Here is a 26704-nt window from a genome sequence, read left to right as displayed (position 1 = left end):
CTATCAAATGTCACCTCTGCCTGGCACTGCCTGGCGTTACCCTCTCTAACAAGCATGGCACTCTGGCTGACAGAGGTCCCTCGCTGTCCTTTATTAACTCAAAATTATTTGATTTTAATGTGATTTTTTTAGAAATAAAAACAGTGAAACAAACAGGCCATTGTTTTACAGATAAGCAGTAAATATCTAATGTTAGATTGCTATGTAATTGCTAATTTTGCTAAATTACTAGCAAGTATATGGATCAGTTGAAATTAGTTTGCATTATTATGAATTAAAAGGGATTAATACTTATTTTCAGACTAAACAAACTTTGATTTATATAGATTGTCTATATGAAGACAATCACAATCACATGATAACATGATGACATTGCATTTACTAAGATAATTAAAGTAAATAAAATAATGGGTCACAGTTATGTTTGCAGAGCTTATATAAGATATAAAAATGTTAGAAAAAATGACTTGCCCTCTGTGTGGCAGTGGCGCCACATCTTCAATTTATGGAAAAGTTTGTAATTAACCCTGCTTTTTAAAATTGTCCAAAAGGGAGTTATTAAAACTTATCAGCACCTCATAAACTGCGAGAATGCAGTTGGTCACTACAAGCAAGTCAACATTAGAATACACCACCTCTAAACATATGAATTATTTTTAAGAATCTTTCAACACTTTGTTTAATCACCAAAAAGTACTGTATTGTTGTAGGAACAGGAAAAAAACAGCAAAGGCCCTAAAACTGCGCCAATAAATTTTTCAACCTGCATGCTCGCTTATAAAAACACAGATTTTCTTGTGCCATCAACATCATCTTTTTGCTAACTAAACTGCCCCATATATAATGCATTTTTAATTGTACCCCCATTTTGAGGCAGGATACTGAAGCAGGTAGCCAATCAGAATGCACACAGGTAAGTCGTTGCCGCGCAGTTTGACTTGATTGACAACCTTTTTATCCAATAGAGCTCTGACACTCACCTGCGTGTAAAACAATTTGCAGATTGCTCCGTTTGCTCGTTTGTTATTCTCCCAGATGCAGTGTGATTAGCAGCTGTGGCCATGTTGTACATTTCACCTTAAACGTTAACTTTGGCAGCAGTAACCTGTAATCCAGACTAGACTAATGAGGAGTAATAGGAGACTAAATTGAGTCAAATAGTATCAAATGTATTATCATTATTATTATTAACAATCACTAGAGGCAATCAAGACTACAAGAATGTATTACTGGGTAATGGGCTCACTTTTATGATCTATAGCAACACGATGATCAGTATATGGGTAATGCAGGTTCTATTTAGCTCTGTCATATTTCTCCCCTTCTGTCAGGGACATTGATGCTTGCATTCAAAGAAAACTGGACCCTTTACCATCACCCCCAGATTGTGATCAGCTCCTGTCAGTCTTTTCACTGTTACTGATCCCCACAGGACTGCTGTGTATCACACAACATGCTTCAGCAGGAAGTCAACTACCACCTGCACCTTGGAGGACTGAATTTCAGGTACTGTTTATTTTGATGGTTACCATACAAAAAGGCAAAATAATATACATGCTACAAATATACAAAATAGCATGAATATCACTTATCTTTTGGGCATAAGTTCTAATTGGCATGAGCCTGAAGGAATCTTTGTTCAAACATCTGTTTCAAAAACTTATTATTGAAATACTGTACGGTGAATCAAGGTACAGCTGTCTTCTGCAGTTTAAACTATAAATCATTGGTCTGTCATAAGGTATAAAGCAGTAAATAATATGAGATTAAAATAGGCCAAAATTTGGTTAAAATATTCTTTCAGTGGTGACATAAATATGTGATCAAAGGAGTTTTTCGCATTGCATAGCTATCGCTTTCTTATAATAATATTAATATTACAAACTTATAATAGAATTTGGGGTAAAATTTGGCATGGAGAGAAACTGTTTTTTAATTGAAGACTAATACTACCAAATGTTCAGTTCATTTCAAGTTTGAGTTTAAAACAAAACAAGAATGTAACTGACAAACAAAAACCAAACAAACAAAGACTAAATCAACTTTTCAATCAGATTTACTGTTATTAGTCTTTGCAATAGTCTGAGCTCTTCATCCATCTATCAGAATCCACCAAAGCAGACACTACTGTGTGTTGCCACCAGAGGGAGGTGATGTTTTGGCACAAAGCAGAAAAAAACTGACAGAGGCCTTTGCCGACATTTCCTCATTGCTGCCTTCAGTCACAGTGAAAAAACACTGCATACTGGGCTGCTACATTACATTTGATCACGTGTAATGTCATAAAATGATATAACTCAGACAGCTTACTATGGAGTCTGATGCCCATGCGTGTTAATGTGCTTATAAAATAAGAGTGTATACAGGGGGGTGGAAATCAACAATATATGAATATAAAATATTAATTAAATGCAGCAAAGAAATCCTCTAGTTCTTTCATGAGGAAAGGATGTGGAAATCAACCACAAAATGTAAAGATTGAGTGACGTGTTCAGCATCATAATCTATGACAGTAGTATAGGTGCCTCTGGTTCGGTAAAATGGCTTTACATTGTTTGGCATTTAAGCATCTATGAAAAGCAATCATGAGACACTGTGACTCCCATGAGATGGCTGCCCATACAACCACAGTTTCATCACCATGAAGAACAGTTTGAAGCTGACTGTGGGTATTCATAAGTAGAAAACAGATGACTCATCAGACCACATTACTATGTGACCCTTACAGAGCTTTTGGGTCTATGACTTTACTATGGATAAGATCAATTTAACAAACAGCAGCCATGAAATTCTTTTCATTTCCTGTCATTCAGCAGGTATTATGTTATGAGCTTCAACTAGCCACCACTGTCATCATTTTCAAATCTTTTCCTCCTTGCCACAAATTATTTTGTAATTCTGATTTGGTTTCTTCAAAATTACCATGACAATTTTCATTTTCTCCACCTGTTTTGCTCCCTTTCCCCAAATCTTCAAATTTGTTTTTGGTTCCAAGAAATAAAATTATACTGTATCATTTTCAGTTACAAAATCTTACAGATCCTGATGATTCTGACATGTAGTTGGTGTTCAGTTTCACAGACACTGAGTTACAGTTAGTTATTTGATATGATATCAGGCGAGAAGGAAGGCACTTACTGTATATTAGCTCACCATTCTCAAATGTCACGACACTGTTACAGTTGACCTCAAAATTATAGATCACCATTATGTGACAAGTCTTTATTTTAGAGGCTCTAAATGGCTCAAATGCAACCGGACAGCTTCACCTTCTTGGAAACGCTGGCTTGAAAATAAACCAATATCCTTAAAACTTCCAGTCACACAAATTTAATGTGTCATCTTTCACTTTCTTGGAAGACTTTGGATTTTTCATCGTGTTCTTACATCAAGTCAGATTATATCAATCACTGTATTGTGGTAACCTGTTCCTGACAGGCTGATGAATAGTGTTAACTGTGACAGTCAGTACAGAATGTTATAATATCAACCTAATTCAGTCAGTATGCACAGGAGTCCACATTTCATTGGTTAGAAGTCTGAAACAAACCGGCACACCGCTGATGTCAGTTTTTCATTTATTTTAACTTCATTTCAATGATTTTTAAGCAATTTTTATGTCTCTGAAAAAGCATCTCATGACTGTTAATCAGTTATTCATTCAAGCTGCTATGGAGATCGGTTCACATTAGATCGCATTGACATTCATACATTTTAAGTCTCAATAGTAGAAATATGTTCAATTATGACACTTTATTGATATGTTTCTATTTTTTCTTCAAAATATAAAAAGATAGATCATGAACATTCCATTGAAATATACTTTATACAGTTCTTGATGAGTTGTTCTTTGTGTTCCAACATTTCAAAAATAAAATCCGGCATAAGTCACAACCAGATACTCCAGTGACCACCTCTTCTCCCCATTCACTCTCCTACTAAGACCGCAGTACAATGGACTAGTACCTAAGTCTGTTTTATACTATTTGGTGGCATGTGGAATGAACATAGATCTTTTATCTTTGGAAATCTTATGTTAATGCATGGTGTTAGTCTGTAATATAAGATGTATAACTTTTGTGGTGTTAATCACATTATTTCTGATCAAAATAATATTGTATATTAGAAAAATCAATTTAGTATGATAACATTTCCTCTAAAACAACTCTGGTCTCATCATTTAGTAAAATGAAATATATATATTTTTTAGATAGTGTGATTGCTAAGTCACTCTATGGAAAGCCATAAAGCCACTACACATGTGGTTGCAATCATCTGGACTGATGACAGAACATCTGTGTCTCAGGGAGCATACAGTAAGTGTCGATCAGTGGCATTCGTGGTGCAGATTGCATACAGTGTCCTCAGCTGAACAAACAAAAAAACATATTAAACAGAAACAGGCACATAAAGAGAAAATGAATAGGATGTCATTGAGTATGTGTCACCCAAGGACGACATAACACCTCCCGTACACCTGGAGAGGACATGTCATAATATTATCACTACACATAGTAGCCTTCCGGTTAACAGTGGCACCTACTTACTATGTAAAGCATTTTGTTCTTTTGGTTATGTGAATGTTACACAGGAAATCCTGAACAAATTTATAACAGATTGCAAGAAAAATAAAACAGACTTAGCACTCTCAACATTGTAACTCATTCTGTTCAACATGACTAAATCAAATGGCAGTATTATGCAATAGAAAAGGAAAGACATCTTTTTTTTAGCCTGGCATTGGCAGAGCAGTCACAATGTAGAGAATGGAGAAATGGCAAACTCAACAGTGAACGACAAGGAAAGAAATTTAAAAAAAAAAAAAGTACTTGGCCTTAAAAACACACGCAGCTGGGTGAAGCACAGGGGGTTTTTGCAAGTGTGCGCACCATTGCTAGAAGTTTACCTCTGAAATATTCATAAACATCTTTGTGACCATCGAAGCCATAGTTGCTGAATGCCTTCCAAAATGGGAACTGAAATCGGAGTTTCAAAAAGATAAGGGACCAAAACAAAATCCCACAGACCATTTTTGCAAATAGACAAAAGTTCTAGACCCTGTAAAACCAGTGTAGACTCGACAGAATTCTTGAATAGTCTCTGTAGTCTACATCACACCACTGAGTCTCATATACTGGTGAGCCTCCAACTGCAATGTACTAGGAATGGACAGAAGACCATTCAGCTGCCTGAGCTGAGCCCTGGACCAGCAGGGCCTGAAACTCACTTGGATTACCAAACCAAAGATGAGGTGCTTGAAGTGCACTCAACAATGAGATGCCTTTTTTAAAAATTTTTATCAAGACTTTTTTTTTTAAGATCAATCTCCCCTCGGTGGACACTGGTATCTCTCATCCTCTCTTTCTCACAACACTTAAAAGTACTTCACTGACATCATTTTGGAAGCTCTGGGTCTCTTTGATTGGTGCTTACATGACTGCGTTGTGTGCTGTAATGAGCTGCCAACAAGCCAGCTGGATGACGGTAACTCCATGGACAACGACGGATGCAAGACCTGACCATCTAAAAAAAAAAAAAAAAAACCCAACAAAAAAAAACAAAAGACGAGCTACCGCTACACACTCATGCTGACACCGTGAGTGTGAGTAGTTGTCAGTTGCCTCTCGGAGGAAGACGTTTCTGCTCTACGACACGGCACAGTGTTCATAGTTATCAGGACTGGATTCATGACAAACAATGACAGGAGGCTAAGGGGATATGTCAAGGCTCTGTTCCCCCCTCGAGAGATTATCAAGTCATAATGCATGCGTTTTTTACACATCACTGTGAGGTGTTCACATTATCGTTGTCTATATACTAGAATTTATTATGTTAGAAAGAAAATAGCAAAACACCTACATCCACACACACCATCAACACACCTGAGTCCTTTAAACCACATACAAACTTTGGAATGGCAGTTGGTTCCATGCAAACCTGAAATCTCTCTTGACTGTTCGCCAATATAGTATCTCTCATATCTTTTATTGATCTTTTTTTTTTTTTTTTTGATATCCTGCGCTTGTGCTCCCATTTTTCTCTTTAGGACTAGTGGAACAGAACTGCCTATCCCAGCAAAATCCTGCCATGGGACATCCAAGGCCTTTACAAATCTCTTTAACACTGAGGCGTTGAAGATACTCCCGAGGTTCTCCGTTTGCCCTGCTACAATCATGTGACAACTCTTGTATTATTGCCAAAGAAAAAAAGCAAACTATGAGTATTTAATCAAGCAGTCAAAGTATGGAGAGCTGTTGTTTTACAATTGCTGCTGTTGCTGCTGCTGCTGCTGCTGCTACGGTAGTTGTGCAAATGATTCAAGGAGGAAAACATGGACTTTGTGATTAACAACACACATCCTTCACACAAATGCTATAGTTTGGCAAAGTCTTGAATGATCGCTGTTGATAGGATGGTTAGGAAATATACTGCTTAATGCATTACAAAGTAAAATCTATGGCAGCGGTTGAAAACCCTGGAATGAGGAATGTAGGGCAGTAGTAGCAGAGAGATTTCATCAAACAAAACATAGTTCAGGGTGTACTTTGCGAACATACATGTTTCAATATTCACATTTTTTTTTTTTTTTACTTGTCAAAACAAAATATAGCTCTTCTCTTTCATTATAATCTTTTTTAAAACATTAATTGCATATAACATTTTTTTAATTCATTTTATATATACTTTTTTGTATCTCTAGCACCCTTGTCTTCAACTAAGGGCTTGCAGAAAAGACAGTCATGCAAAGTAGTCATGCTGGTAAACAAAGTTACAAAAATGCATTATCTTTTTTTTTTCTCATTTGTTTATCTCAGCGTCCGTCCTTTGTCATCCCCGTGTCTTTATAAGCAAGAGTCTGTCGTTTCTCATTGTCTTTCAAAAAAACATTTTTTCCAGTGCTTGTGGGGAAAACAACTTCTCTTCACCCCCCACCCACAAAATAATCGCTTCCCTTCTTTTCCCAGGACTTTGACTCCATTTCATGATGCCAAATTTTCTATTCACATTTGCATCTGATTTTTTTTTTTTTCTCCTTCCTTCCATTCTGGACCGTTTTTCTGCTCAGAATCTGCCTCCGAAGCCATGGATAGTTGATTTGTTTATCAAAATATAGATTTGTTCTCTTTGTACACTTCCACTTGCTTTACTCTTGGTCCATTTCTTTTCATTTTCCCCTTTGCCTAAGGGCTCCCCTGATGGGCCATCCTTATCTTGACATCGACTTACCAGTGAAGCAGTCGTTGGCAGCAAGAGGTACAAGATAGAGATGGGGCAGTACGCATCTGGGGATTCTTGTGCCTTATTGGCAGTGTAGGCCTTTGTGTTCGGGGAACGTTTATCTGATTGGTCCCTTTCAAAAATGATAACATAGAATTTACAGCTAATGGACAGTTTAATGTGATGTAAAAAGTGTCCTTGTGGCAGGGTTGTCCTTTTCTTTGTAATTTAGGTAGGCCAATATTCCTCGTTATTGACGAAAGACTGACAGCTGTCTCTAGGACGGTCTCCTTGAGTCTGTTTTCTCCCCATGACGGAGCATTGTGTCAGCCAGAAATGGGAAAAATACTTGTAATATTTAAATGTGCATAAGGGGAGGGGATGCTAGTGGCAGTTAAAGGAGCGAGTATTCAGTTCTTTTAGAGGAATGACTTTGTACCATACAGAGAAAATGGCAAGTATTAGGGCGAGTTCTTCACCCCAAATGGAATATTTCTCCTAATCTACAATACATTACATAAGGTCATCCAGCAAGTGCATGCTACAGGACCTTTGGTATCCCACATGTAAGTACATGAGAGATAAAGAAAAGTCTTTTTTCCACCATTTTCTCTTGGTGAATATTTCAGGTGAGTCTAAATGTACAGTGGAAGCTGTACATGACCTGTTGGAGCTGATGCTACATGTGCTTCATTTGTTCAACATCTGCTTTTGATTATCTCATTACTTGTGGGGAGGGCAGTGTTTCAGTCTGATAAAAGTGAATGGAAGACATAGGTTCAGTGGCAAACATGACTGCTATACAAGTGCTAAACTTGAATGAGGGACTTTAATATGGGTCTTGTTAAATACTGTGCATTTGTGATTTCACTGTTTGTATTCAGTGCATCTTTTTTTTTTTTTTTGGAATGTCAAGTGTTTTAATGAGTAAGACGAATCCTTTGTCTCTCATGTACTCAATATTTTTTTTTTCTTCACTGAAAAGGAACCCAAGAGGAAAATGACATCTAAAAGATCATTTGAATGCATAAATTCCTCTCTCTTCGAACCATTGATGGATTTAAGTCAAGTTATTTCCCAGCCAACAAATGCTACAATATGTTAGCAGAGATGCTACATTGTTCATTCAGTCCTTTGTGAAGACAAGTGTTTTTCGGAAACTTGTGAAGATGCTCAGTTGTTCAGCACTGTAGATGGTACTGAGTTGGTCATCGTACAAGATGGCGAGTATGATGTTGTCGGAGTGATGTCATCTGGAATGTGTAATCAGGAGTCCTTTTCTCTCCCAAAGTGTGTCAGTGCAATGCTCAGTCAGTTTGCCGAAAAAAAAGGGAAAAAAATAGGTCTGTCAGTCAGACAGTTGTCAAAAATGTGGTCGGAGTTCCGAGAGGCTGCTTTGGTAACAACGTGAGGAGCTGACCATGTGATTTTTTTTTTAAATTCATGATTAACCTCTGGTCTCTCTCTTGTCACCCCAAAGATCTCCTTTAAACTGTCCATCCATGTCACACTTGTCGCTTATGTGGCTCCTGCCGCAATTTTGTGTTTACCGGTTACTGACTCCTCATTAGAGAGAAGGCGAATGCTAGAAACTTAACACTGTGAAGACAAGAACAGAAATCCATTAATATTCAGTCTCAGATAATAAACTTAATATGTAAGAAAATTCTGTTCAGTGAAATTGAAACTTAATATTACGAGTTAGCACTTGTATCTAGATTGGTTTATAGCAGTGCTCAACTAATATAAACCAATCTGTGACATAAATTGATGATTTCTCTCATATTTGGAATTTGCCAATCACATAAATTTTCATTACACAGTTTCTATTTCAGTTATGTACAATACAGTAGGGAAGTAATCAGAGATTACCATTACCTGTAAACTGCTGGTTAACTGTGCAAGTCAGAATAAAGTGCACGAATTTGAACTGTAATGACAACTCTAGTACAACTACAATAACAGTCTATCTCAAACATACAGACAAAAAGTTAGCACATAAGTTATTCCTGAATAAGAAAAATAAAGAAATGGTGATCATATTAGAAAAGCATACATGTACAATAGACTGAATGAAACAAACTGCCAGCCAGCTGACCAGCACCATCCTCTCCACTCTGCCAGCAAACATAGTCATCATCTTGACAGGGGTGAAGAATGTACAGAAAATTTCAAAGCGAATAAGATTAGGTGATAGGGAGATCCTCCATTGATGTGTGTGTGTGTGTGTGTGTGTATGTGTGTGTGTACATGTGCAAACACTTTCATTTAGATGATATGTACACCTCATGGAAAAACACATTTTTGACAGATGGACACACACAAACATACTCAATGCTCTTCATGGAACATTTTCACATTTAAAAGAGAAATTATTATACAGTATTTTCTGAAGCAAATGTTGGAATTACACACTGAGCTGACACCATGTCAGGAGGCTTAACCTCCCCCCTCAACTTCAGCTATGCATCATGCAAACACAGGTGCTAATTCAAGAAAATGTTTGCCAACAACAGCAGACTGAGCTGTTTTTCGTTCATTGCCTGTAGTTATAGCAAACAATTCTTGTATCACATGTGCTGGCATCATACATTATTTACTGGGAGATTAAACACTTCTGTTGTGGTCTCACCAGCATAAGTATGAAACATACATCAACCCACAATACAAACATTCTCCTTTATTGCAGCCACATTAGCTCCTTCCGTCTGCTCTTCGTTTCATCTTCTTCTGTCAATTTCCACTGTGTAGCTGCAGTTTTCTCCAGACAAAATCTCTTTGCAAGACAGTTCTGGATTTAGTCAACTGAGAGAAAAGGCTCTCATACATCTTACAAGAGATTGTGAATTACATTATGAGTAACAGGCACCCATTAATCTAACCCACCATGGCTGTTCACCCATTAAGCATAGGCTGTCTAATTGTATTAAAAGAGTATTATTAGAGAGCTTCTCCTAGTGTCAGATGCATAAAACTATGTAATTTCCAAAATGTGTAATGTATGCACAAAATCAGAAGTAAGTTAATATGTCCTGCATGTCTTTTTCTTTACATAATCCATAACTGGATACTGACACATTACTATTTGTTTGGACTTAAACCAGACTTTCTGTCTTTGTTCTGGCAGCAGTAACACAGTGAAACAGTGCCAAAGCAGCCTTTGTGTTGCTACACATATCCATTATACACTGGTATTGTAAATCATACCAGCTCATTGATTGATGACACAACTAGGTCAAAATTATGATCCAATGTACGTTATTCTTATTCCCACATTACAATACAATATAGCTAAAAATATGTATAGTACTGTACTGATAGAATAGAGATCTATCCTGTAAAAAGGATGTTATATAAGGCACTCTGAGACTACAGAGGCTTTTGTGCTTAAAAGAGCAAAGCTCCAAATAAATGTCTCTTTAACATTATTGTTCCTTTTTTTATATTGCTGTATCACACTCAGCTCAGCACTATATTAAACCTCTATGCATGCTGTAAAGTTTGCCTTGAAGTAGTCATTTTAATAGCACATTCTGTATATCATGTTTATAAATGACAGTTTCTTTGTGGAAAGTATGCATTATTTCAGTACATACTGTATATTATTAATATATCTGGCCCCTGGTGTCAATTAAAGGAATAGTCCAACATTTGGAGAACTTTTTTGCAACAAGAGGATTGATAGCTTTACAGTTAGTTTGCAATGGTACATACTAATGACATAATACAATTTGTTTAGTGGACGTTACAAGCTAGTTTTACCATGAAAGCAATGCCATATACTGTAAATGCATCATAGCAACATACACCGGTTTAACTGGTACAAGTCTTCTGATTGCACAAGTTACACTCAAACAGCGTTTGTGAAAAACAATATTTCTTAGATAACAGAATTTCCTCTCAGAAATCGGCACTGTACTTCAACCACTAGAAATTGGAGTCAGATACTTGGTGTATAAACATTTGTAGCCAATAAAGCTGATTCTGATTACACCAGTTGTCATTACAGCTGAATTAATAATGTTATGCTTTAAAAATGGCCATATGATGTGGAAATGGTGGAGTAAAATAAAAAAAAAAAATGCATTTATATATAGCAGAGCGTCAGGGTTTCTCAGTATGTGGTGTAGTTAGGTTAGTTTAGCACCTCATTAAGCAAACACCTTTCTGATGACAGACATATTAAATCATTCAACTCTGCTAGAAGCAGCTGCTATGAAACTTCGTGCCCCACACACAAAGTATACAAAGATATATTAATTTCATATGACTTTAATGTATTCTCATGTGTAGATACAGATATGTACATATTCAATAATAACCACTGACCTATTAAGCATTGCTTCAAAGGTATAGCTAGTTAAATCTAGCTAGTTTAAATTAACTCCTAAATTGACATCAGAGCCTACAGGGGCCTCATAGAGGCACTTACAATATCTGCCTGTTTTGTTTATTCAAACAATGTTTACTTCAGAGTGTTCTAGGTGATTTGCATTGGTCACAACTATGTGATATGACTCTTTATACTCAACAGAACCACAGTTATGACATTCCTCAGATTTGTTTTGATACAATACAAATATGCACATATTAACAAATACAGTAATTCTACAATCATAAATGTTAAAATTAAAATGAAGGTGTATGAGATTATGTTATTCCTCTAACCCCATGTCAGTCAATTACAGCATTAAAGAAAAACACTCCACTGCAGAAATACAGTAAAGAACAGATGGACATTTTCCTTGACTGTAACAGAAAATGTACATTTAAAATAAAGTAATGTGCAAATTGTAACATCCACATTGTGGAATAATTTAAAGATAATGCAGTGTGCATGTGCGCTAGAAGGTTTACTGGGGTTTTGACCACTGAGAGAAGTGATGCTAACAAAAAATTACAGAGTATTCAGGTTTCTGATGTACTGGACTGACATTAGCTTTGAGGATTAAACCCAGGCCAATCAATGTGTGTCATTGTACACTTTACTCATTATATGTCTAAAAATGTTTTTCTGAAAGTTAGATCAATTTAAAAACATATTATCCCAGAGTTTCCTTACCTTTAAATGTACAAGTTCAGGTTGATATAACACATTGCCAAATGCTTGAAACTCTGCATGCTGTTTCAGATATTTTCAGACAACACTAAATTATTATAATTTTTTGATCATAATGGTGAAATGAAACAATATTGAGCATAAGCACAACTATTAGCAACTTGAGTCTGAAAATATGTGCAATGGCCTTCAAAAACCCGTATCAAAGTCAGGCAAGCATTACTTCTTGCAGCGACTGTGTGGTGGGATCTACCCGACATGAGACAACTTTTACAAACCTCTCAAACTGCAGTCGACAACAGATTCAAGCAAACATTCAAGTGATGTTATCGCTTTCAATACTGCATGTCTAAGTTCTCAAAGTTTAGTCTGGAAGCACATTGATTTTTAGACAAAATGGCAATCAGGACCATTGATTGTGACAGTAAAATAGTGAAATGAGGACCAGACTCTCTAAACAAGTATAGAAGTACTTGTTGGATCTAAAGCACTTACAGTTTTCCTCATGATCTCACTCTTACTACATTTCTGTTCGTTAAACAACTTAAAGACAGTTTAAAAGGACATTGTATCTTTTTTGACAAATGTTATTTTTAGACAATCAGTGGTACAGAAAAGTCATTCCTTACAATGAAATACACATTACTAGTACAAGTGAAAAAAAATATAAAACCATTACAAAACTAAAACAAGTAAAAATGGCAGCTACAACATCAAAAAGTCTAAAAGACCAGTAAGACCACATTGACTTGAAATCAAACAAATGACAAATGGCTCATGTCATCGTAATACTTTTTTACACTGGAACAGCTAAATCATAGTTAAGACTTCCTAGTGAGTCTGTGCATTTCTAAGATTAAAAATAGATCTGCATATTTACATATGCACAGCATGTTTTCCAGCATAAAAGTAATATTGCATGTTTATTGCATATGTGAATGTGTCATTATTTTATTTTTTTTACATATTTTTTGCTTCACTTTTAACATAATTATATCTATTTTCATGTAAGGATGGCAGTCTGAGGAAGGACATCAGTTAATAAAAAAAAGATATGAATGTTTGACTCTTCACATTGTATTATAACACTGTCTTATTATTTTTCAAATATTAACCAACAGATTGCATTTGGTCATTTTATTACTGTTTAAGGTAACCATTTAAAACAAAACCTTACGCTAAATCATATTTTAAAAAAACATAAAAAAGTGAAAAACAAGCAAAACAGATATTTAGAAAAGCTGAACATCTTTGTTAGAGATGTGTTTGATGGGTTGGTCTCACATGATCAATCTGTTTATGATTTATAATATAATCTATGTTTTATGCCAACATGCAAACTAATTTTTTAAAGATTAGTAAAATAACATTAACATATAACATAATGCTTGTTGGTAAAGTGCTTGTATTTGTTTTAACTATATAATTAAATATGTGGTCATCCATATCTGATGTTTCGGGTACATTTACTGTAGTTTACTGTTGGAATTTTTTTGCGGTTTTCTAAATACTTTAATTTTTTTTTCAGTTCGGAGCAAATTGTAGACCTATAACATATTTCGTTAACATGGCTGTCCTCATTTCTTTAAAGGTCCATTCAGTTCATTTACTGGTACTGCTGAGATCTTCAGCTGCCCTAATGATGTTAACAATTAAGGATATAATTACCCCCAATTGAAAACTTAATCTAAAACTAAAATTGCACTGAATCTGGTACTTTACTTGAATCCACTGGATTGATAAAATCTAGATACACTAATCAAAAGTTTGTCCTGTAGGGACATTTTACACTCACAGCAAATGCTAGAGGCAAGTGTACATTAAGCATTTGTAGCTGTTCTGTGCATTCGAATAAGACATTGGAATAAATTTATGTTTATGTCAATATTTTTGTTTTTGAATATGATTGTTTCAAATAGATATAATGATGATTAATAACATACTTGCAGCTGTCAAGTAAAATGACTGAACAGACCTTTAACTGTACACTCTGAGGTAACAGGTGCATATGTGGGATCCTAACAGCAGTGCAATAAAATAAACTATAATTTTCAAAACTCATGTTCGGCTGCACAATTGAGATAGCTCTTACGGTACAATACTTGTTTCCTTGTTTTCTTTTAATTTAACCTAAAGTTGTTTTTTTTTCCTACTTTTGACATCACTTAGCTTTGCTGTGAAAACTATCAACATAAATTGTCCAATGATGTCACAATAAGATACAAAATTAAGTGTTGATACTGAGACTTATAGAGGCCGAGTCTGTTCTTTTAGAGAGAATTACCAAAATTATGTCTACATTGTACATACATTAATATTCACAATTGACAGAAAGTAGAAACCTATTCAACATCAATCTAATCTATAAATGTATTTTTGTCTTTGGCTAAATGAACTGAAGTATCTGGTTTCATGGTCATTTCTCTGGACAGTAACGTGAGCTCAGTTTTGTTTGGTCCAGAAAACACAAAAATGGATGTCCATCTACACACTTAGTTCTAAGATTTAAAATGTAACTGTGCACATTTTCGTGTTTTTTTTTATTAACCTTTGATACTATTTCATTTACTAACCAGTAACCAATTGGTTTCACATTTATTCTAATAATTTAAAATAATCTTTAAAGCTAAAATTTTTATTTGACCCCATCAGCTAACCTGATACATGCATCATAAACCATTGGATTCACAAGACAAGAGGTCATTCTTTCTACATTCAAGTTGATTTTATCTTATTGCTATTGTTTCTGCACGTTGTACAATCCAAATAGAGGCTTCAACGCGATCCGTCCGTAGCCTATCCACTGCATCTTTTATCATCCAATCATGAACATCCTTTTTGCTACAAAATGGAGGGAATGGGGGAACGACAGCGGCGCAGTGGTCCTGGGGCCTCATAGGTTTCAAAAGGTGGGCTAGTGATAGGAGCGAGCCGCAGTGATGACCCAGCCATTCCCGATATGTTATTGAGACTGCGAGATTTCTCATAGCCCGTTGCTTTAAGGAAATAATTTTAAACATTGATTGATTCATTAGATATTGTGTGTTATTGTTTTTATTACATATGCAAATAAAATAAAAGGAAATCATAGTTGAAATGTTTGGGCATGTTATGATAAATTCCCCATAGACAGGTGGTTTGTGATGAAGGTTGCAGAGTATTTAAACATGAACATTAGGTTTGAGAATTCAAAATGAAAAGAAGCACATAAGTGAAGAGAATAAAGTAAGGATAAGAAATTGAAGATGTTATGAAATCATAAAGACATATAAAGGACAGACGAGGACAGACACAGACAAGACACACAGGACAAGACAAAACAAGAAAATGCGAGTTATGATATGTCTTTTTTTTCAAAACAGAAAAGCAAAAGATACTTTTTAATATTAAGAAATTGAACACCTACAGAAGGCCTATTGAATAAAGCACCCAACATTTTATTATGTGAAGCCTAATGTGCAATGTTCAGGTGTTTTAGACAACTAATCGGCCAAACAGTTTAACACAAACAGCAGCAAATACGCAGATATCACTGATACAGTGTAGGAGTTGACCACGTGAAGTTTTGAGGTGAATAAGCTTACAGAAATACCGCTAACAAAATTATGCATAATCATTTATTGCTTTGTATTACACTTCATAAACAGAATCTGCTTTTGGTTCCTGTAAACTTCAAATGGCCAACTCAAAAACGCCCTCCCTGCAACATTTAAAAACACCTTCTACCCCCGGTAATCCTATAATGGTGATCAGTACACGTTGTGTTTACAGTGGGAAATGACACACGGTTAAAAAAACGATTTAGTGACAAAATATAGTTGTGCAAGTGTTGCACTGATGTTTACAACAACCAATTATTAAAAAAATAACACATTGGCCTCTGTGTCCTTTCCCGCTGTAGTTTTGGTGTGTAACACAGCATGCAGATGTTGAATTCCCCCTGTAGGAAGCAGCAACAGAGAAGGTAGTGCTGTGCTTATGGAGTGTTGTTGCATCAGGTGAAGTGAAAAACACCATTAGTAGGCAGCCCTAACAATGGCTAACTGACCCATAATGGGTGGAGTTTAACAGTTTTATCAGAAATGTCTTATAGTAGCTGAAATTCAATTTGATTTAAATGCAATAAAACTGTAATCCTAATAGTTTGCAGCAAGTCATATTGTGCATTTGTGCCAAACTCCAACCATCACAAGGCCACACAAGACAACAAAGAACACCCACTAGTACAGTCTGACGCCCTTTGTGCCTTCCTGCTGAAAACGAAAATATTGTGGTGCACAGTGGTGACTCTACCACTCTAGATTCTGCTTCACTTGAGCCAACCATAGTAAGTCCTTTTTTTTAATTCTGACTAGCTCAGGCACATTAGTCGGATGGCGACTCAGTAAAATATTGATGATGCATTTTCTTAGGGGTTTTTTCAGGATGCATGTCACACAAAGATTTCTGAAAAGCTGTCTGGTCAATCTGTGGTGCTGCTGCTGCTGCTGTTTTATTCTCATTCATTCATCCAAAAGTTTTATGTTCATACAACCCAAATGTCTGAAGACAAATTGTCAGGTTGCATCAAATGGCAGCCATATTTGTGAGGTTTGCTGAATTAGAGGCAAAGGGAAGAACCTGTTTTAACTGCTGAACTACAACATTGCTTGCTGGTAAACACAGATTTAAGAAAAGATCTTAAGGCCGTAATCCTCCCAGCAAGAGGTGGGTATCACAGATCTAAAATTATTTCATAAAACCCTTCACTTGACCTACCCGATGCTGAACTGTTAACTTCTATAGATTTATTTTTTATTGAAAATGCAACTATTTTAATCCCAAATGCTAATGTAAAACTATTATTTTCCATTTAATAGTTTCAGAGCTCTAAAGACTTTATAAATACATAAGTACAGGGTATGAAAGAAAAACAAATGATTTAATAAGTAGTCGTAATTTGTATACTACAGCATATGTCCCGACAGCTTAGTTAAGTCAGTCATTAGTTTAAATATTAAATATGGAATATAACATTGCCTAACTATTAGTCCCTTTCAATGATTAGGCTATTGAATGGCTGCTTTGTGTACTACCTTCAATTAACAATGAGAAATGCCCTACAGATTTGAACTACAAATGATGGGAGTTCACAAAAGTAGTGTTGAGGTGCTCGTATAACAAGTTACAACAAAAGGTTTTGATGCTACTTAGAAATTCCTTTGGATCTATTCTTAGTTCTGAGCAAGAATCAGCATGCAACATGCAGAGCAGTCGGAGAAAGGAGAAGAAGAAGAAAACGCATACACACTGCTCACGTGATAAAAGAACTACTGTAAGAACACTTGGTTTCATATATAGTATGATAAAAGTGGTCATGTTTACAGAATTTGGCTTTAATGTCGGCTCTGTTGCTTTGAATGAATCTCCTTTATGTGGCCCCTTTTTAGTCTGGAATTAGATGATTTGAAACACTTGTCAAATGGCATATGAGTACAATATGGAAAAGAGAAAAAGAGAAAGAGTTCCCATCACTTGATCAGATGAAAGGTGAAAGAAGACCAGGCATTAATGTGGGTTCTATTGATTTGCAGATAAATTGTATATACAGTAAAAATCAGTATAAAGCCAGTTTTCCTGGCTGCTTTGTGATCAAAAGCTGATTGATACATTAATTCCCTTTTGCTAATGTATACAAGTATTGCATGGTTAAATTCATGACAAGAAAAGTTTGCATAAATGACAGTAAAATTGCTAATACAGTTAATCATGTCTCAGCCACTGCAGTCTGTCACGCTCTACTAGCTGCTTCCTCACTGTGCTAACTACTGTATTTACAACAACATCAACAGGGGTTTTGTGCTCTGGCGTTCTCTATCAGGGGAAATGGTGAGTCTGGGCTGTCACTGTGCTCAGTGATGATATAATTCCTACCCAAAGTCACACTTAATTTACACTATGGTTGGAGTGTGTACCTACCTATAGTCAGACTTTAGTTACACTTGCACTGCAGTGGCGGCCTGGGAATGGGATGGAGAATGAGTGTTAATCACAGAAAGAGAAGGTTATGGAGAGGGAAGACACTGAGGAGCGGAGAGAGGAAAAACTGCAAATATTCTGACCAGATTTTTTACCAAGAAAATAATAATCTAATATCAAACAGATTAAACTAAAGGCTAAATCATTCTTGTATGTATGTATGATCGATGATCACCTTAAATTTGCTGTGAACACTGAGGCTACTGTGAAACGGGGGCAACAGAGAAATCACCTTTTCCACAAACTAAATTCCTTTTCTGTCAATCCTGTCATCTTCTGTCATATTTATTGAATTTTTCTTTTATCTGCTGGTTTCACAGCCTCACAGTAAAAGACAGAATCAGCCTGAACAGCATCGTTAAAATCTATTCAAAGATCACCGGAGTGAAACAAAAAGATCTGAATTTTTTTTTTGCAACCAACAAATCCTCCAGAAAGCAGAAAGTATTTTGGCTTCTTCTGGACAAAGTGAATTTTCTCTGTTGCCATCAGGGTGTTTATATGTTTTACCTGCTTGTAAAACTAACTATTCTAAATCGTTCATCCCTTTTGCAATTTGACTAAAGACTAATGACTAAAGGATTAATAAAGTTGTTTGTATATTGTATTGTATTGTATGGATGTAGTCTAGTATGTCTTTTACAGATGCCAAAATACTTCAAATGTATGTAAGAAGTACCATAGCCCTTGCTATAGATACGCAGGATGTGATGACTGTTCAGATGCTATTCTTGGCATGACCACATACTGTATCACTCTTACATGGGATCAATTGCCTGTTAAAGATGGTGTGATCTCCTGTTACCCATAATTTGATATATTGATCTCTTCATGACCATTACTGAAGCCACAATGTGTCTGTACATTACATACAGTAGTTGGAGAAACTAGATGACATGCGACTATATCCTGCGTCCTCTTGTTAGCGGTATGTAGGTCATAAAGCCCAAATCCATTTAATATTTCATAATGTATTATTTCTGTAACAATAATAATAATAATAATAATAAACTGTATTTATATAGCACCTTTCAAAACACAGTTACATAGTGCTTTACAATAAAAACAAAACACATTTAAAACAAAGCAGGAGTAAAACGCAAAATTAAAAATAAGTAACATGAAATTAAAAACATTTGTGGTAAAAATCTGGCTCAGACGGAGAAATATTTGCAGTGTTGTGATGAGGTGACATAGTTAACACAGTGGTACTGTTACACACATTAGAACATGCATGACAATGTAGAACAAGTTTATATGACTTAAAGAGTATAATGACATCAGGGACGTTGGAACTGTTTTCTGGGAGGGGTGTCGCACCGTTATCACTTCTTTCATGGCACCCCACACTGGACAGCAGTGAGCTATTAATGATCCTGACCCAAGGCTTTAATTTCGAATAATATGAGAAGTATACAGCTATTAAGAAAACTAGAAAGTAAGATTTAGATGTTCACAAAGTATTTTTATTTTTATGACAATAAAAAATGGTTCATATCAAAAGAGGCATTGCCTATGTCACGCATTGTCATAACAATCATGAAATCTTAATAAAATTCTTTTAAAAAAGTGCAAAATCAAAAGTCATTAGGCAAATTATAGGCCCTTGAAGGTAGAAATATTTGTAGCCTACTTGAACAAGAGACCCCTTCTGAATGAAGGCTCGCTATTCCATATGAAACAGAAACAGAACATGAGGCAAAATGAAAATAGTTTAAATAAGAAAAATAGGTACCTGCAGTTAGCTCAGCTGCTGCATGGAGCCTTCAGCATGTGCTGTATTAAACTTTATTAACATGGGTCAACAGTTTTTCTTGCTAGGCTGTTAAGGAGTCCTTCTTGGCTCGAGATGATGTGAACCGCACTGGCCTGGCTATTTGTTTTCATAGTTAAACATGCATGAAGTGCTTTGAGCAGGAGAGGGCTTATCATTCCTGACAATCACACCACTAGAGTATGAAAGCATATATTCTTTATGTTGTAAGGAAATATGAAATACAGAAATTAAATTCAGACAAATCTAAGCACCAATTCTTAATTTAAAAAAACAAACAAAAATCATTTGGCGCAGTAAAGGGAGGCTGTCGATGGGCCTGGGGGGGAGGTGGGGGGGAGCGACTCTACTTCCAACGTCTCTGAATGACATACAGGAGGACAACGACAAGTGTTACCACATAAAACAATACTTTTTACAAGAAGGCTTTTAGGAGTTAAATTTATAGTTAGAATATTTCAGTTTGTAGCCAGTTGCTTTGTGCCAATATTAACATATAAATTGTCCACTATAGAAACTGGCCATGCAACAGCCAATATGTTGGGGTGACCAGTAAGAACACTACAAAACCTTTGGTCTTGAAAAATAATTCCATCAAAAATTTATTCTGATCAATATTAAATTATGATTAAAACATGATTCACAGATTCATACATCTCATGGCGATGAGATGTATGAAGAGTGAATGCTACATATAACAGCTGGTTTATAAATAGATTTATACACATCCTGTCTAAGTTTAAACCTTAAAATTGTATTAAATTGCAATGTATAAACTTGGTTTAAGAGTGGTGGAAGTTGTTCAACAAAAAGTATAATCCCTATGGGTCACAAATACATTAAAAATATTCATATTATGGGTTAGGGCAAATTTGGTGATGAACGATGAGCTTTTTTGTCCTGAACCAGTGAGATTTGTGCCACTTTTATGTTTTTTTGTCAGTTTTCTTTATCAGTAGGTAATGGTGAAACTCAAATGAGAACACAGTAGGAACATAAGGGAAGTCAAACTGACAGACAACAAAATACTGCTATACAAAACTTAAAGACATTAAGACAGAAAAAACACAATAACCACAGTCAACAGCAAAACATATAAACTCAAAATAAGTATAACTTAGTCCTACATACACTGAAAAGATAAAACATCCACATCACAACACAGAAACACAAAACTCCATAATACTCCACAAAAATACTTAATGAAAGATGTATACACCATGCAAGAAACACAAAACATAAATTGACACAAAAACCCAAGTAATAAAAGAAAAAAAACAACTCGTTCGCAAATAGTGAGGAACTTAAGAAAGTGAGAAATTGAAAACAGAAAGTAGAGAGAGACAGAGAAAGAGAGACAGAACCCAACGAGACTGAGATCCTTGAAGAAGGTCTAGAGGAGTGACTGCAAGTGGGCAATCAAAGAGGTGATTGACCGTTTGACCTTAGTGAGCCATGCATATTGCATTTGGTGCGGAGGAAGTCAAATGGCCAACAGTCAAATAGAAGAAACTTAAAAGCTAATAACATAAGTTGGCAAAGACATCTTATGCGTTTATCTACGAAATAAATCACAACTGAAGCGCACAAGAAGAAGAAGTTTTAGACAGCATGATAATCCCTCTTTAAAAACACGAAGGAGAAAGTTTATTTTCAGTGGAGAACAGACACATTCACATAAACCCAGAGCTTTTTAGCTCTTTTTCTTGATGTTTTGTGCTGTTCGCTTTCCCCTAAATCACAGATTATTTTATCTGATTGTTAATCATAAGATAAGTAATCATAAGTTTTAACAGCCATATACAGAATATAATATCTAATACATAATTACCCATATATGTATATATTTTTTTGATAATGCATTTTACAGGTTCTTTAATCTTATACAAATTTCTTGGAAATTTTGTGAGTAATTTGCAGGTATTTTACGGTTAATATTAAGGGCATTTTATTGGGATGATGGTGCAATTTGGTAAAAATTATTTTAAAAAAAAGAGAAAGAGAAAAGTGTAAGTTAAGTTTGTTTAGTTGGTAAATGCCAATCCATTAGATTTGGACTCATCCGTAGTTGCTCATTTGCTTTTCTTTGAAAGGGTTCTGTAATTTGGTAGTAAACAGGAAATGTGCTCTTTACGGCTTTAAGAAACAATCTACACGCTGAAAAATAATTTTTTAAGAATTTTTACAATTTAACAACCACATATAAACCAAAATATATTGAATCAGCACTGACGACTAAACCAATTTGACACTTTTTCTTGTAATTTGCACCTAATGCACCACCCTCTCTGTAAAATGTCCTAAAATCTTACTGTAAAATACCTGCAAATTACTCAGAATATTTCCTGGATCACTGGGCTGCATACATCCTCACTATCAAATGTTAGAGGATCAGGTTTCAGAGATGACAGAGAAACAGATCAAATTTCTCTGTAAGTAACAAGCTCATTCTTTTTCTCTGGTGCACCAAGCTCAACACATTGATAAAGAACAACTGAGAAACAAAGACCATTACAGATCCCCAACCAAAATGTATAAATTACAGCATGCAACCTTTCTGTAAGAAGCCCTAACCCTGATTAAGTGGTGCAGGATTTCTCTCTGCAGCATCACCCTAGTGACTCCAGCACTACAATGAACTCCTGATTTGCTTTAAAGAGGGATTTTTATAGCACTTAAATAGCAGGTTTTTTTTACATAAGAACCATTGAAACTGAAGCAATGTCAGGGACCTCAAGTGAAGGGCTTGGACAGCTCAAGGCTTGCTTACCTTAGACACCATGTAGCCACTTTTCAATCAAATCTGTCATAGCATTTGTCTGTCTGGTCACTAAGTGTTTCAGTCACCGAGTGTAGCTTATATACTCTTTTGATTTCTATCCAGGTCTCCACAGTGCAAATACAAAAAGGTCCTGAACTTTGGACTACACCAGGCGCTGAAAGCACAGTTACATGGTCTTGGGAATAGTATTTCAGACCCATTCCACGCTCACAACACAGTATTTTGTAAATCAGTGTCGCAAAAACTGATTTATAAGTTCAAGTGGCTTTGTTTACAAAGCTGAGGTAGAGCACTAACAGTTTTAAAGTCTTTGCTTGTTGTCAGCGTGGCATGTTTCAGGAGGTACTATCCCTTGACCCCGATGGCTCCGTTGACCCCAGTGACCTTGAGCCTTGGAAAAATCTCATTAAGAGTCACAACTGTGTGTCAAAAATGGAGAATTAATTTTACATAAAACACAACATATGTACATGTAAGTATGCACATCTTTGAGCCTGAAATGTATTCTTGCATAGAAGGAATAAGCACCATTGTAGGTGCTACTCAGTGAACGCCTGAAGCTTTGGTCAGTGTAGTACAATAACCTGTGCATGAGTACGTGTACATATTATATATACAAAGAGTGTTTTTCAAGGCAAAATATTGCTATGTTGTACTGTGTGCTTTTGTTTGCCAAGGTGAAGGTCCGTGGGGTAGGGAGTAACACCAATAAACACAGTAGAAGAAAAAAAACAAAACAAACAAAAACAAAATTAAGCCACATACAACAACACAAACACAACACTCAGACGGCATTGAGAGGACAGAGACACAGTGTATAACATGTAAGAATGAAAAAGCCCACATACACACGCGTGATATGACACAACCTGAAGAGAGAGACAACAACAACACAGAGGCACATCAGACAACAACGTGACCCGCTGTTCCCGTTCAGTCTTCTTCAGTGTATGGTTTATTAGTTATTGACACAGGACACAACAGGTGGGTTATTTTCACTTGAGCTGCTGGGTGTATTTGCACATGTGTGCGCGCCCACACGGACGCGCCCTTGCACTCCTGACTATGTGCAAGTTTTAGTCTCTCACACAGAAACAGACACACTAGTATACACAAATGTGCACACTGCTCATTATGGGCGTTTATCACAAAGCAATCCCGTTTTTTTTTCAATATCAATATCAATATTTTTTTTTTACATATTGTACATTGTTCATTGAGAAAGAGAGAGATACTGTGTAAATGATCAGGTGCTAAGTTCACAAAATTGTAAATAAGCAAATGCAGGTAGGATATTGGGTTGAGGTTAGATTTCACTGGATGAAATACCTCAAAAGATCAGATGCCATTTGCCACCCAAATATAATATTCAGAATTAGGTAAGTACTACCTAACCTTAGTTCAACTGTTGGCATTAAATTGACAGCACACTTTCCACACTTTCAGGCACAGAGAAGACTTTTCACGAGTAACACTTAAAAACCTCATTGGACGTGTAGACACAACACTGTGAAAATGGTGGTGTGTATCTGTATCAAGTCATGCATAGTGTGTGAAACTGCGTCTGTGTTAAAGTGTGTGTTGTACTGGTGTCGTGTGGTTTGTGCAACTGCAAAGCATGCTATGTCATGGAGAGCCAGATCAAAAATTTCTGGACGCTTTCAGTCAAAAGTTGACTTAGCTACGGGCTCTTTTGCTTTTAACTTTTGTCAGTTTTACCTCTGGTCTATGGTTTGATCCAGGATGAGGTGGAGTTTGCATTGAGGTCCTGCTGTAACAGAGACCCTTCCATCTTATACCAATCCTCAGTCAGAGGGGAGTCTGGGCTGGGTGCCAGGGCTGCTGCCTCTAGTTTGTTGTCAACAGGGGTTGTTGAGAGTTTGGAGGGAGTGTGAGGGAGTGTTTTGGTGCAGGTTAGCGGCAGTGGTGGTGGTTGGATTGCAGTAGTAAATGAATCAAGGTGTCAGGTTTTCATGAGCACGAAGATGATGCATATGGGGTAAAAAAAAAAAAAAAAAGGAGAGGAGGGGGGTTAATGTGTGGCACAAAGGGGAAGAAGGAGGGGGAGAAAAAGGTTTAAAGATGGGGCAGAGGAGAAAGCCAGGAGGGGAAATGTGGGGTATTTTAGGGTGGGAATGTCATCACAGGGGGCAGGGGTGGGGGCGGGGGGGATAAAAAGGATGATGCGAGGCAGGAGAGAGCGAGAGAGAGAGAGAGAGAGAGAGAGAGAGAGAAACAGAGAGGGAGAAACAGAAGTGACGAGAAGTAAATTAATGCATGGTCAACTGTCTGAGTCCAGAAGACAGAGAAAGACAGATTTGTTTATGAGCATGAATAAATGTGACAGTATGGGACACAGAACAAAAATTCACAGACGCCATGAAAAGATGGAAGACATGAGCAAAGTGAGTAGAGAAAGAAAAGGAGAGGTGTAGAGGGACAGAAAATCTTGTCTGACAGAGGAAATAAAATATGATACCAAGCGGTGATGGAAACACAGACAACATGAATGTGAAGAGGTGGAAACAAACAGAGCAAAGCAGAAGTGTACTGTATACGCATGTGGGTGTGTGTGACTGTATGTGTATGTTTTATTACTAGCTGTGATTGGAGCCTTCTATCTTTATAATAATTGTAGTTGAAGCTCCCAAAATCAGTTTTATGTGTGCTCTCCCGTCCAATCTGTCTTCTCTAAATGTTTGAATCTGATCTTGTAACGTTAAACTTATCTGCATCAGCTTTTACTTGAGGTATATAATGTATATGTTTACAGTATACTGTGCCTGGCATCTTGCCATGTGGATCTGTTTACATAAGATGTTCATGTTTATGTATCCGTCTCCTGGTGTGAAACGTACCTTTCCGCACATTCCCATCTGTGGCTCGGAATTCCCTGGTGTTGAGCAGGAAGCAGGCGCGGTCCTGCTGGTAGCGTTCCCGGGTAGGCCCTCGCCCAATAGGGCTCCTCTCGTCTGGGCTCAGCACCTGGTCGATGGTGGGGCAGTCCTCGTTAGCCAAGGCGGCCGAGGCTGCATCACCGTTCTGCTTGGAGTCTATAGGGGGGGTGGGGACATATAGGAGAAGAGAGCTGTGTGAGGAAAACCATTTGGAGGCATCTCATGTTGTTTGTGTTCTCAAGTTTGAATTTGTAGCATTTCATTTCACTGATCAAGTGTCAGAAAACAAAACAACAAGTTTTCTATTACAAGTTGGCATTTTTATGTCTGTTCATACTCACCAAACTTAACAACAAGCAGGATTATTAAAGGAAAATTATGATACTTCCAAATATTCAAACACAGTGCAAAACAGTCACTATAAACCTAATACAAAGTAACAGTAATTTTGATAGTTGACTAATGGTTTTAGGTAATTTCACAAAAAAATGACCCAATCTTTGCTAAATATAGCACCCCAAATTACATATTTTGCATGCTTTTTCCATTTATTCTCACTGTAAATTTACATTTTAGATGTTTTTCTGTTGTTAATCAGACAAAACTGTCTTAATTGCTGACTGTAACTTGTAATGAACATTTCATTTTATAGACGAAATATTTAATTTAAAAATATATATATTACATTTATTGTATATGAGCCTGACCCACATATTCAGAGGACCATCCTGTAAAACTGTCAAACATGTTGAATAGCAACTGCTCAGATCAGGAGTAATTATTGCAGACGATACATGTTGTACTGCAGAGCAGTCTTGGAACCAGTTGCCAACATTTAGACTGACATAACTTCCTGCTTAAACATCTAATGATACAGCCTACAAGAAACCTTTTTAGATTGGAAGAAAGCCAAACAGACGGGAAGTAGTAAAAGCACTGATAGGACCAATATTTTC

At 36.4% G+C, this 26704-nt stretch overlaps 1 protein-coding gene and 1 long non-coding RNA gene across 8 annotated transcripts in view; one reads left to right on the top strand and one right to left on the bottom strand.

The window, feature by feature from the left end:
* The first annotated feature begins 1059 nt into the window (after nucleotides 1–1059).
* The window catches only part of LOC121886624, a 30604-nt gene continuing 4959 nt past the window's right edge, over nucleotides 1060–26704 (top strand). The window contains exons 1-2 of the long non-coding RNA XR_006092790.1: nucleotides 1060–1233; nucleotides 1332–1506. This is a non-coding gene — a long non-coding RNA (uncharacterized LOC121886624). The remainder of the gene's footprint in view (nucleotides 1234–1331; nucleotides 1507–26704) is intronic.
* Nucleotides 3572–26704, bottom strand: part of LOC121886620 (potassium voltage-gated channel subfamily C member 1-like) — a 52079-nt gene continuing 28946 nt past the window's right edge. The window contains exons 4-7 of one of the 7 annotated variants that reach the window (XM_042396757.1): nucleotides 25710–25904; nucleotides 24571–24699; nucleotides 18236–18276; nucleotides 3572–8817 (exon numbers count right to left, since the gene is read on the bottom strand). In XM_042396757.1, coding sequence (XP_042252691.1) covers nucleotides 24578–24699; nucleotides 25710–25904 — 317 coding nt within the window. In that variant the 3' untranslated portion in view covers nucleotides 3572–8817; nucleotides 18236–18276; nucleotides 24571–24577. Of the gene's footprint in view, nucleotides 8818–11320; nucleotides 15274–17901; nucleotides 18277–19453; nucleotides 20431–23599; nucleotides 24700–25709; nucleotides 25905–26704 lie in introns of those variants that run through there. The other 6 variants (XM_042396760.1, XM_042396762.1, XM_042396755.1 and 3 more) reach the window with 6 other exon arrangements.

This window comes from Thunnus maccoyii, chromosome 20, assembly GCF_910596095.1.
Source record: "Thunnus maccoyii chromosome 20, fThuMac1.1, whole genome shotgun sequence".
Classification (NCBI taxonomy): Eukaryota; Metazoa; Chordata; class Actinopteri; order Scombriformes; family Scombridae; genus Thunnus; species Thunnus maccoyii.
Note: the sequence above shows the minus strand (reverse complement) of the source record. Positions and strands in the feature narration are given on the sequence as shown.